General features: G+C 37.3%; 1 protein-coding gene across 2 annotated transcripts in view; it reads right to left on the reverse strand.

The window, feature by feature from the left end:
* Positions 1-2504: 2504 nt before the first annotated feature.
* The window catches only part of CXXC4 (CXXC finger protein 4), a 104079-nt gene continuing 92928 nt past the window's right edge, over positions 2505-13655 (reverse strand). Inside the window, exons 3-4 of one of the 2 annotated variants that reach the window (XM_075286276.1) lie at positions 7921-7956; positions 2505-5457 (exon numbers count right to left, since the gene is read on the reverse strand). In XM_075286276.1, the coding sequence (XP_075142377.1) occupies positions 7936-7956 (21 nt within the window). In that variant the 3' untranslated portion in view covers positions 2505-5457; positions 7921-7935. The remainder of the gene's footprint in view (positions 5458-7920; positions 7957-13655) is intronic. The other variant, XM_075286267.1, reaches the window with a different exon arrangement.

Genomic DNA, 13655 nt, shown 5'->3' on the forward strand with positions numbered 1-13655 from the left:
CCATGTGCCTCACATTAATAGAAGTTAACCCCATCATGTCAATCATATTAACCCCTGTGTGCCCCATATAAGGGTTACTAATATGTGAGACATATGGAGGTAATAATAAAGGACCTTAATTATGAAGATACCTAATTATTACCTCCATATGTCCCACATATCAGTAACTCTTATATGAGGTACATAGGGGGTAATGTGAGGGACATGATGGGGTTAACTGCTATTACCGTATTTTGCGGACTATAAGGCGCACTGGACTATAAGGCACCTTACCCATGAGCGCCTTATAGTCTTGTCTAGGTTCATATATAAGGCGCACCGGACTATAAGGCGCAGCGCTGTCCGGTGCACCTTATATGTGATTGAAAGCGGCGGCACGCACACTTTGCCGGCGGCCGCTTAACCCCCCCGCGTGCCAGCCGCTTCTATTCATTTCAATGGCATGTTTCCATTGAAATGAATGGAAGCGCTCAGCACACGAGGAGTTAAAGGGATTCTACCAACAAGCTCTTGCAGCCAGAGCCGACTGCGCATGCGTCATCCATGACGTCCAAAGAAGACGACACAGAAGGGGAGGACGCAGCTCAGGAAGAAGGCGGCACTGGATATGGCAAAAGGTAGGAGATGAATAGCCTTTTTTAAGGCTATTCCGACATGGTCAAGAGAAAATAACTTCATTTAATGGTAGAATCCCTTTAAGCGGCGGCCGCCGGCAAAGTTTGCGTGCCGCTTCCATACATTGCAATTGGAGCGTGCTATTCGAATAGTATTCACGCATCTCTAACTTCAATTGTATTGTATTTCATCCATCTATAAGGCGCATCGGACTATAAAGCGCACTTTCGATTTCTGAGGAAATCGTAGGATTTTATGTGCGCCTTATAGTCTGGAAAATACGGTACTATGAGGCACATGGAGTTACTAAGCTGTAATGCACATGACCAGACTTTTTATCTGAAATGGTGGATTTCCCCCCTAGGCTTATACTCGAGTCAATGAGTTTTCCCAGTTTTTTGTGGAGCCTGGGTTTAATTCTGGTCGGCTTATACTTGAGTATATACGGAATTTTGTAAATGTGAAAAAAAAACTTGTAGACAGAAATAATTTTTGACAGATAAATGGAGATCTTTTGAATACTAAAGTCCTTTATTTAACAACACAGAAATGTCACAAAAACAACTTTACCGGGCAAATTAATGTGTATTTTTACAGGTTTTTTTTTACATGCCCCATAGGTGATTTTTCTCATAAATACACTGTTTTCCAAAACTGCTTTTTCCATAACTGCACAAGCATACATACACCTTACACATATATCTGTTAGAAAATGTCATAGATTACAGCACAGTTCAGAAATAGGAGAACATTGTGAAAGGAGTACATATCAGTGGGCCATAAATTAAAGGGAAAAAAAAATGCAGTTCCTTTTTTTTAATTTTTTTTATTTAATATAGCGTAACCGTTCTATCATCCAGTAGGAGCTGTCTTTTATTAGCTAGGAACATAGTAGATCTCAGTGTGAAACTGCCAAATTTAATGACAAACAAAATCTGGAACATTTAGTTGCTACATGTAACCAACTGTTAGAAATCACTATGCATCTAGCCATGATCAAAGACCTACTACTGTTATTTTGCTGAAGATATTCGACCCTAAATGGTATGTTCATTTAACACATTTATTTCCTCATTATCCGATTACAGATGTAACCAATATAAATATTGTTATTCTTCTGAATTAATTGTAAGAGTTACATGCCAAGATTCTGAAACACAAATAAGCTTCCTTTCCTAACTCACAATGCAAAATGAAGACTGTACATATTCTAGTGCATGTTGAAAATAGTATTTTAGTACTGTCTGTACCCTAATTTAAAGAACACCCAAACAGAAACTTATAAAGTGAATATCCATTTGTTGAGCAATTTTTGCTCGTAATATGGCAAAGGATAAAAGGACTCTCATATGTATTACCAAGATGCCCACATATTTCTGCTGTCAGTCACTTTTTCTCCTATTGGACTATGAGGCTAACAGCAAGAACAACTGTAAGCCAGGTGGATGTGGATAAAAAAAAAAATTGCTGACACTAGAAGGGTAGATTCCTTTCCAACAGGCCTTACACAAGATACCTGTCAGCTGAAAGACAATCCTTCATCCGACAGCTATCTCTCCATATACCTACATGCATGTTTGGCTGAGCACATGTATATTCTCAATATGGACAGAAGACCAAGCTGCTATAACGAAATTCTGTTGGCAGCTTTTCTCCCCAAAATCTAACATGCCTCACTACCTCACCCTCTAGACCCATAAGATGGTCAACCAGTCCAAATGTAATATTTTGAGTTAGCTTTCCTGACAATGAGATGTACTTATGTGGCACCATAAGAAGTATGGAGTACTCCATATGGAGTAGAATATAATTGGACACTCCAATGGTACATTGGAGTGTGCAACTGTATTGTACTCCATATAGTGCCATACAACAGAGACAGGCCCCTTACAAAATGAGGGGAAACACAGCACGTCTCTGTATGTGGGACGTTGGAAATGTTGAGAGGTACAGTTGTAGCACAGTTAACTTTCATATTCAATGTGTCAATGACTTTGTTATTACAATGCAGCAAGTAATTACTGTGCAAAAAGTAAGGGTTAACTTTGCTACATCTGTACAGTAGGACACCCCAGAAGTCTAAGGGTACCCTATTATACTCATACATTAAGTGAAAAAGCGCCTAAAGAGTCAGTCACTTCTAATTTTTATAAGATGGGGATGGCAAAAACAGCTACTCCTGAGCTCAGTAACAAAGCCCTGTGCAGCCATATCTCCCAAAGGACTACACTATAAATAACTCGAAGAAGCTGTGTCACATTATGTAGAGTATAACCTAGCGCAGATTCGCAAGAGTGGATTTTTACTTCACTTAGGATGAAAAAGTTACGAAAAAGACCCAACATCTCTTAAATTACAGAAAAAAATAAAAAATAAAAAACAGTAAAATGTATTGTGATAAAACATATATTACAGATTTATAATGTGATTTTTAATAAAAATTTCTGTAGATGAATTACAGGGTTAGCACTGCAGTAAACCTTCTCTCTTCATTCTCGGTAATGTATAGCTTTAATTGGATTGGACATGTAAGCAGCACAATTACAATATATAGATTAACCAGTTCTTTAAAACAGAAAGCACACAAAGACATGCAACATTAGGGTATCAGACAGTGAGTACATTGGTTAGAAGAACTGTAGATATTGTACACCTAATGTAGCTTGAACTGACTCATTTTACATCTCTGGTAGAGCAATTACAACTTTCAGAAGGCTACGAAAATGTACTAGTAAAAGTGCAAACAAGGCTTTACTTGTGTCTGGTCACTATTAGCGGATTGATACTTCTCGACCGTATCATGTATTGGATAAACAGTAATGTAAAAAATCCTATTCTGATTGGTAAAAGTGGCTATTGGGATGAAGTAAATTTCTTATGTGGTTTTAAAGCTACCTATGTATTTTAGATCTACTCAATGTAATTTTAAAACATTTAATACAAAAAACCCCCACAAAATTAAAACATTCAAGACTCACTTATAAGATACATACATAGCTAAAACATTAGGTAAAATCTGCTGGAGGGGCTTTTCGACTGGTGCTGTTCAGTAGGTCTATAACAAAAAAAAAAAGTACCATAAAACCGCTACACAGGTATGGAAATGTCACAAGTTAATGCAACGGGTTTATCATGGCGTAAAGTAAAACAAAATGGCGTAGGCAATTCCAGATTTGGAGTGATCAACTAAGAATGTGTTTCTTGGCAGATATTAATGGGGAATCTATGAATACAAGCTTTTATTTGGTATTATGTGAGAGATAAAATAATGCCATGCGTTAGGTCAGGGCGGAGAGAGAACTGGGCCCGAGCCTAAAACAGGCATTGTCTATGAATGTGAGTGACTTATAGAGCACAAAGAAAATCACTACATTGACACCCAATGAGGCAGGAGTGAATGCTGGACTTGATCTCAGCATACGGGTGACTAGGGGTCTAAGGACCATCTTCTCAGCCGCAGACCCATCCCAATAGCCTGACTGCTCAGTCTACCCCTGCAATGAAAGTTCTATATGGAAATCCTTTATAAAAAAAAAAAAAAAAACAGAAAAAAACAAAACAAAACTCTTCAAGTCTGGAGTTGCCTGGCTGTATTGGACACGACCTATATATACAGAAATATATTTATTTATATATCTATATGCATGTTTTACTCTTGTCATTACAGTGAGAATGCATTTATATTTTACAGTGTTTACAGTTACTATAGAAAAACCTAACCAGAAGGCATGTACTCAGTTACATGGTCACAGGACACTTCTGTTTCCCTGAACAAATAATTCAAAAGACTGGTCCGATCGGACAAACTACAATACCATATGCTGCTTTTACTCTGATCTACGAAGCAGTGAAAAGTAGGTCATCTGTGGTAAGTGCTTCTGGGGGATATCCTCATAATAACACTAGTGCTTACCCACATAGAGGTCAGAATGTTTGCATGGACTACTCCTTGGATACATAAATGGAAAAGGGGCTCAGGAACATGATGGATAGAAGACACTTACTATACAGTTGACTTATTCGACAGTAGTTAACATGTGGATTTTTTAAAAAATTATATTTTGGAATTGCAGGTTTATTTCCTGGGAATGTACAGTATGCATGGCAAATTGAAATAAAAAAAAAACGAAAAAAAAAAAAACAAGAAATAAAAAAAAAACAAAAACAAAAAAAAACAGTGCTGTTGCTGCTGTGACTATCCAGCTGGCGAAATAATGTTTAAAGCTAGAATTTATTGCTCCGGATTTAAGTTGCAGAACCACACTGCTGCTTACAAACTGTTAATCTTCATATAGATGCTCAGACATGATTGTCTCCTTGTGTCTAAACACACAAAATACAAGCTGCTATCTGTACAGTTTACAGTACTGAAACACATATTTGGAAATGAAGTATAGATATGTTAATTTCTCAAAGATACATCATATTACAGCAGGGGTTTACCCAAATCTCTCCTTTTGTAGTCACTTTAAAGTAGACAACAATTTCACTGTTAATTATAGCTAAAGTACATTAAAGAAAGAACCTGTGTACTAAATGTAAGTAAACCAGCCAGGCTCTGGTGATGTTTATTTTTTTTTTTTTTTTTTTTATTTTTTTTTTACTTTTTACTTTTTTTTTTTTTTACTTTTTTTTTTTTTAAACATTATTCATATTTTTTCTTTTGAGGAAACCCCTGTACACAAAATGAAAATAGTGTCTCAGCATATTCTTCAGTCATGGACTTAGCAGTTCCCAAAACAAGACCAGTGCTTGTCAATCACTTCAGAGTGCCTTGAAAATATGATATACATCTGCTTAAAAGAACCATCGGAATGCTTCAGCGCTGGGGACCGGTGTTCTCTGTAAATAATAGAAAGAGGAGAAAAGGTTACTCTGCTGTAAATATCATTCCGGCTTCAATCTAAGTCTAAGAATTTCTAGATCACTTTAGGCAAAATTAAGATAAATCAACTACTTAAAAAATGGATATCTTTGTAAACCATCTCCAGTTTTTAAATGACTGTAAAGAATTTTCAATTAAAATCGCTAAAAAATTTTAGGAATTCCAAATGGAAAAATTTATAGCTAAATATGGTTGTCATACTTTTTAAATCGGACAATTCTAACCAGCCTATATTTGAGGAGAGGGACCAAGATTAATAGAGGATTTCCCAAGGATATATTGGTAGACAATTAAATGTTACCGTAATTATATTTGCAATTTTTTACCAGTTTTGCAGAATTTTAAAGATTTTAATATGTTGTGTTCAGCAGTTGACCATGGACATGACCATTAATTGCAGAATTTTTCTATGATCTGGGACTTGCCTGAAACCCAGCCATGATTTCCTTATTCCTTACATAGAATCAGGCAGGGACAGTGAATGCACAAGAAGATAACCCATGCACAAAAAGGAAATAATAATTGGATTTCATAAGCATAGAAGGTTCCTTCATTCATAGCCATATACAATGGTAACTGATCAAGACAAAAAAACACTAAGATAGTTAGAGAAAACCTTTAAAACTCTGCAAATATTTTATGGTTAACGTTTAACTTTTAATTGTCTACGAATTTAAATATGGTTATGTTCATGGAAGAACCCTTTAAGGAGGAGAAGCTGAGCGTTTGGGGATGTCTTGAGAGAGAAGATTCAGTAAAACTAAGATCTCAATGTCTGCTCTTCTCGGTTTAGGAGTCCACTGAGTGGTCCTAGTTAGTGATTGACAGCGACCTCTATAACATCAATTAGACGGAATTTTCATTGTGACAGGTCCACTTTAAGGCCTTGTGCACATTGCTATGTGATATTTACAAATCCCGTGGTATAATAAATCCACTATTCAGCACCCATAGTCAATGGGGACTTATTGTATGCTTCCACTTCAATTTGGAGGAACACCAAAGTTATTGCTTTTGGATCAGTATCCTATGTAGTATTATGGAGATATTCTTCCTTAAAAGCACTGCAAATACAGCATTGTAGTGCAGAACTGAATGGAAACTGCTGTGTGTATGAAGCCTAATGCTTACAAAAAAGTACGGAGATGCTCCTGAAGATTCTCTAAACTGTCGATATAAATAGGAGATAAAGGTGAAATCATGAGATTTTTTGTGGACTCACTACCTATTATCACATTAATACTACAGTCAAAGTTTCCCCAAATTCAAATGTCTGCTTACAGACAATGGATTGCATGAAACTGCACTGAAAACAGATTATATGTAAGATAAGGGTTTGCCAATCTTGGACAACCCAAATTCAGGTCACATCTTCCCCCATAAACATGGGAAACTTCAAAATAAATAGGTTATTTAATACGCAAAGCAGTAAAATTCTACAGTTGACGTCAAAAAATATCTTTGCCTTTGGGTGGTCACTTATGATGCCAAGGATAGATGTACCACCAAAGCTGTCAGAATGGCTGAGACCTGTCAAGAGAAGACCTGATCTCAGGTTGGTCTTATTACCCTAACCTATTAATAGTGTCTTTACAAGCAAGAAATACCACTTACTGGAAAAATAGAGAGGATATGGCTGAAAGGTGACACATCCTTTCTGTCTCATATACATAAAAAGTGACCAAGTACTAGGCCATGTTTTCTCAGGATGGGGCGGTAGCATAACAGGCACACATATTCTGAGCCCTCAGGTTCCCCACTCCCATATGACTACAGATATGATGAACATAGAGGACAAGGCTTGTCAACATGAATTGTTGTACCCTGTACTCTTAATCGTACTATTAAATAAATGTAATTTAATAGTCTGATACAATAAAAAACATAATTCAAATCTAATTAATAATATATCTGGTGTAGGGAGAAATTTATTTTTCAAGGGGTTTTACAGGACTTTGATATTGATGGCAAATCCTTAGGATACGCCAATAATGCCAGATTGGTAGGGGTTTGACCAGGTATTACAGTTCTGTCACATTCATGTGAATCGTACTGAGCAACAAAAAGCTGTAAATACCATGCACAGCCTCTACAAAATGAATGGGGATGTGAAGGGGACGGGCCCTCCTAACTCCATGGCCCACCTGACTGGTGGGGTGTCCGGAGACAAGGACATCCATCAATATTGTAGTCCAGGAAAACCCCTTTAATAAATAATTGCATAGTAGAAAATCTGGAAAAGTTGGGATAAATGTTAACCCATTAACAAACATTCAATATAAGTGTGTCTCTAGAATACACTTTCACTACATTTTTACACATTCATTGCTTAGCAGAGACTACAATAGTTCTTCAATAGCGCCCTATGCCCTATTGTAAGGTTTATGGTGTTAGAAGAGTAAAAGTAAATTCATGCTAACCTTGTACATTGCATGCTATAGTAAATGTCTGTTATTCTGAAAACAAAAAAAGAAAGTATAGATTAACACAGAGCTAAATAAGAGAACAAAACACATTTATCTACCATCATTTCTAAACAAACTGCAGGACTAGCAAATTTTACAAGAACGTAAAATTCCATTCTGCAAGAATTGCTCTCTGTTTAATTAGGATCCTCAATGCACAAAATAATTGAATAGGTCGAACAATCTCCTTCACAAAAATATGGCGTGAGGCTGCATTATCTGAAAATTCTCCAATTTCTATGTTGAAATAAGAAAAATTTTCGGTAAAATAGAAAGCGCTGGAGTACAAATGTCACAAAGTTTTACTTGACATTTAACACATTAATTACTTTTGAATGTGATTTTTTGTTTTCCAATGCATTTGTCCAGTTAAACTTTGCTTCATCTGTTGGTCTAACTTTAACACACTCTACAAGATACTGAACTGAAGAAGGCTTTAGAAGTGGAAAATGCCATAACAAATCAATGAGAGTGGTTCTCAATAGGTGGCCATATAACGCGGTGTAGATACTGTTAACAATCCAAAAGACTCAACCTTGCATACAATGGATCAGGAGGTTGCCTTAAATTTACATGCCTATACACTCAGGGTATGTTACCTCGTGGCAGAGTTGTTGGAGCCATTTCATTTGAAAGGTGTTGCCACTAAACATACCCTAACAGATATAATTCAAGGATCTCCTACATGAAACATGTGTATCAAGAAAAAAATTCAGATGAAAACCATCACAGTAAAACAGACACAATATAAGTTATTTGGTCTGATGTTACTCAAAGTAAAAGTAGCCTTACTAAACTTAAAAGGTGTTTTCCGCAAATGTATAATTATTTGCTTATCTTTAGGATAGGTCAATATCAGATTGGTGGTGAACCAGCTCCTTGCACCCAAATTGATCTGGTGTTTGGGTGCTGAGGCCACTCGATTCTTTACCAAGCACAGTGCTGTATAATTGTGTAATAGTAGTCTATTACCAAATGAATGGGACAGAGCTAACAGCTATTACATAATGTATTGCACTGTGCCGCGTAATAAAGAGGCCACAGAGCTCACCCAAGCATTGATATTGATGGCCTACCCCGGTGATGGCAAACCTTTTAGAGAATGTGCCCAAACTACAACCCAAAACCCACTAATTTATTGCAAAGTGCCAACCCGGCAATTCAAGCTTAATACTGTGCAGATCTACAATTACAAACCCGCAAAATAAGGTCGTGTGAATGGGGCTTTACAGAGCTTTCAATAATAGACAACAACTTTGTACTGAAAGGTAATAGTTTGCATTTGGCATAATTTTGTACAATTAATGTTTACTATTTGCATCGCACAGAATTTATTTTTTAGTATTGTTGTGACCGTGCAATGTTATTACAACCTGTAATAATATCACTTGTCTGCTATAAAACAGATCCTGTGGGATAGAAGTAGTGAAGGGGCATGTACTTTCACGCAGTACAATCTGCTCCACAGTGGCCCCCACACAGTACAATCTGCTCCACGGTAGTTACCATAAAGTACACATAGTACAATTTGCTCCACAGTGGTACCCACACAATATAATATGTTCCACAATGGCCCCCACACAGTAAAATCTGCTGCAAAGTGGCCCCCTCAATATAATCTGTTCCACATATGGGTGCCCACAGAGAGGGCTCTAAGTGCCACCTCTGGCACACGTGCCACAGGTTTGCCACAACAGGCCTATCCTAAATATACACAAATATTTAACCTCCAGAAAACTCCCGTGACACAAAACATTGCCTTATTCTGGTTAATTCACACATTGCACAAAAAATCTGCAGTGAAAAAGCTTAGTTTTGAAAAAGCTTCCGTTTTTGAAAAATCATAAAATGACAATTATACCTTCGGAAACTCTGGTGTTTTCCATTAAATGCTTGCGTTTTCCATATAGGTATAATAGGGGCAGAAACTCTGCATTCTTAGCCTTACATAGACTTACTCAGAAATCTCCAATGCAGCAACAAGCCACAAGAGCGGTATCAGGGTCTAAATCTTTTCCGAAGATATATTAGTAACCTGGTACAGGCATGCTTGGTTCTCCATTTATATAAGCCTGGGAAAACCCCTTTAATGCTGACTTGGTGTGGAGACTTTGAGCTAAACTTATTTAATTGGCACGGCATTATGTGCTATGCATACAGGTGTCTAACCAAATGTTCTTCACTAAAGAGGTAATATCCAATTTTTAATAAACTGATCCTGGTTTTATTAAACTCTGAGGCATCTTTCTACTCGTTGCTTTTAGGTAACATTTATAAAATGTCAGGAATTAATTTTTTTTCGAAGATGCTGGAATTTAAAGCATCTGTTCAAAGAAGCTACCAATTCTTCATGTGATATTGGCACATGTAAAGAAGCTTAGAAAGGCATCTGCAAGTTATTAATAGGGAGTAATGTCTATTACTAGACTTGTATAGCGTACCTGTAGAAAGATATCACAAATCCGTGCAAAATATGTTATCTTATCTTAAAGACAAACTTATTTCTATACCAATATTATTCGATTATTCATGTACATTGTATATGCGACTATGTTTCTGTGCCGTGTATTGTTGATTCCTAGGTGACAGTATGCCTTTAACAGTGAGAAAAAACATACTACTTGAAGATTAGTCTGAGAGCCTTCCAGCAGCAAGGGGATTATTAATATTTAAACGTCAAACGCGCCGACCTCCCCCACTGTATGCACTCTAGTGCTTGAATGCATGTGTAGCCTTTTATCACTTTCTTTGTTTTGTATTATTGCAAAATACAATGGAAGGTCTCAAAGAGGCATTGAATTCCTGACTGAGGGACCGAACAACATTACATATCTTATAGAAAGGGCCATAACTTGACTGAATACATTAACACGTGTGTCAACCGTAGATGGATAGAGATAGAGACAGAGAGATGTTGGTGAGAGTCTGAAAACCATTCCAAACCATTGCCGCTTCACTAGTACTAGATCTAGTAAATGCAGGGAAAAAAAGACATGTTCCAGTATTAATATTTTCAGATATCTTGGAAGGTCTCATGGATGTGAACATGGAGTGGTGGAGGCACAAACTATGTTCCGGAGCTTTAGAAGCGATCTGGCTGTGACCTCCAGTTATATGAATAGGCAATGACTTTATATATTTACTTGTAATGTCAGTTCCTCAGAACCTTAATTGTGGTACATCTTGCCACCCCTGCATTGTAACATGGACAGAAGTACTCAAAAGTTCTGTGTGCTATACAACACTATGCAGCTCAGAATTATACAAGCACAAATAAAAAATGGCTTCCAACATTGAAGAGACCATATAACCAACAGACAATGTGTGCTTGGAAGGCCACAAGAGACCCTTGATGCATGTCCTGTGACCCCAGAGTGCCATCCCTCCATCTGTATGTGACAGAGCGGTTAGGACTCACAAGGTGAATGTATCTGTGTACTATATTTTAGATTCATAGGAGAGATGATAACCTTTTCAATGATTCTGTACTGACCGGCAATGTCAGTATACACATATAGGCCAATCACAGTTCCTGCCAATTTAACGTTTGACTCTGGCTATCCTATTATTCTTAACACGTTAACACGTTGTTCCCAAAAATGCAAGGTCCCCTATTTAAGGTAAATGAAAGATACAAAAACAGCTTACAGAGTTAACTTGGATGCTCTATTACCACCTATGGGCTATAAAGGAGACTGATAGCATGTATTATCATCTATTAGAGTATTTGCATAATAATATTCACAAATAACAAATATAAGAGCATTACACCTATTCTCATTAGGATATAACATAGTCACCATCAAACAGTCTGTCTAATGTATATAATATCAGTTGATAATAAAGTTATCGAAAGTGGAAAGTTATGTAAAGAACTCGGTAAATGTGAGGGTTATGGTAGTCATCTAATATTTTGAGGCTCAACACCCAGAACATGTAAATATTAGAGGAGAGGCTGGAAACATAAAACTGACAGCAGAGATGGATAATATAGGAGGAGGCTCAAGGAGAGGAAAGAAATAACAATATGTAAGAGGGATGTAAAAAGGTTGTATTCTCATTATATTGTGGATGTGGCTTGCACCACTTGTATACTACACTACATAAAATTTCACAGTGTGCCCATATCAATACAGTTTTGGCGAGGGGATTTGCAAAGGTTGCATTGTGAAGGCATCTGTTCACAGATAGCAAAAACAGCATTTGTATGTCATTGGTGACCTATACGGTTACAGCAGGAAATCAGACATTTTCTGCAGGTCTCCAAGTCTATTTTCAACTCTACATAAATGTAAATTAAAGGGGTTCTCCAATATTTAAAGATTCTATGCAAAAGGTTTACATGGTCCTTTTCTAATACGCAATCTGCTGCTGAGATGCCTCTGTAAGCCAGTCCCACATGCAGTCCCATGCATCTGGTGTTTATCACCTGGAGTGCGTGCCTTTTATCTCCCCTGCTTCTCAGCTCTTCCCCTTTGTCTCCTTGTTTTGGGAGGAATTGTGTTTCAAATGCTGGGCAGCAGATAATGCAGTGAGTATAAGTATAGCAGAGTAATTATAGTACTACCTTACAAATATCGTAAAGGGACAGATAGGCAGCTGTAAATTAAAGCAGTGCCTGTGAGAGGGGAAGTGATCATGGGAACTGTAGTCTTTCACACTATTAAACCTCACTCGGAAAACCTCTTTAAGCAATTCTACTGATTACAAAATTGATCCAAGCAGAACATTTCTATACAAGAAGCTCTCCACCTTTAAGTCAGACAGGTATTTATTGAAAAACATTTACCATCCCCAAAATGCATTTAATAAATGTGGGTTTCATTGTATAAATTCTTAAGACAACTAAAAAAAAAAACCACTGTCATTTACAATTGTATGTCTCCTACAAAGGAACAGAAAGACAGAGTAAGACACATTATAAGTGCCATTCAAATGAAAATACAAAACCGAATATACTTTCTATCCACCTGGGAACTATTTAGGAATTGTAACAAACTTCTCAGATATAGGGTCTTTCATTAAAATTATCCAGGCAAGCTCACCTTATGATAGGGTTATGACCTAAATCAAACTCACTATTAGGGCTCGTTGACACGGGGGGCGGTGGGGCGGATTTTGACCATATTTTGACTCGGGGAGCCAAGTCAAAATGTGGTCAAAACCCACCTGCCACGATGTCGCGGCTTCTCCCACCCCGGAGTCGGCTCAAATGCCGACACTGGAGGTCGCAGCTGCCAGGCGGAATCCGCCTGAAGAAAGGGCAGTTCGCTTCTTTTTTTTCCGCTATTGGCAGTTGCCGATAGCGGAAAAAAGAACGCTAGTGGTCTCCATAGACCACCATTGTAAAGGGGCGGATTATGACGTGGATTCTGCTGTCAAAATCCGCCCCTTTGGCACCGTGTGAACTAGCCCTTAAATGAACATTTTACTTCAATTATGATTAATGAATGATTATTTTAGGGCACTCCCCTTTTTACATATCACATCTCCTATTTATATACCACCCCATGCCACTGAATTCTGGTTGTTGTTATTTACATATAACTGATCCTTATTAGATAGTGTGCAGTTAGTGACATACCCTTTATCCAAAAGTGATGTGAGACAGGATATCATGGATACAAAATAATTGAAATAATTCATTGATGTGAGCGAATTCACCGATGAATTGAGCTGACTTTCTATTT

Source organism: Leptodactylus fuscus, chromosome 1 (genome assembly GCF_031893055.1).
Source record: "Leptodactylus fuscus isolate aLepFus1 chromosome 1, aLepFus1.hap2, whole genome shotgun sequence".
Lineage (NCBI taxonomy): Eukaryota > Metazoa > Chordata > Amphibia > Anura > Leptodactylidae > Leptodactylus > Leptodactylus fuscus.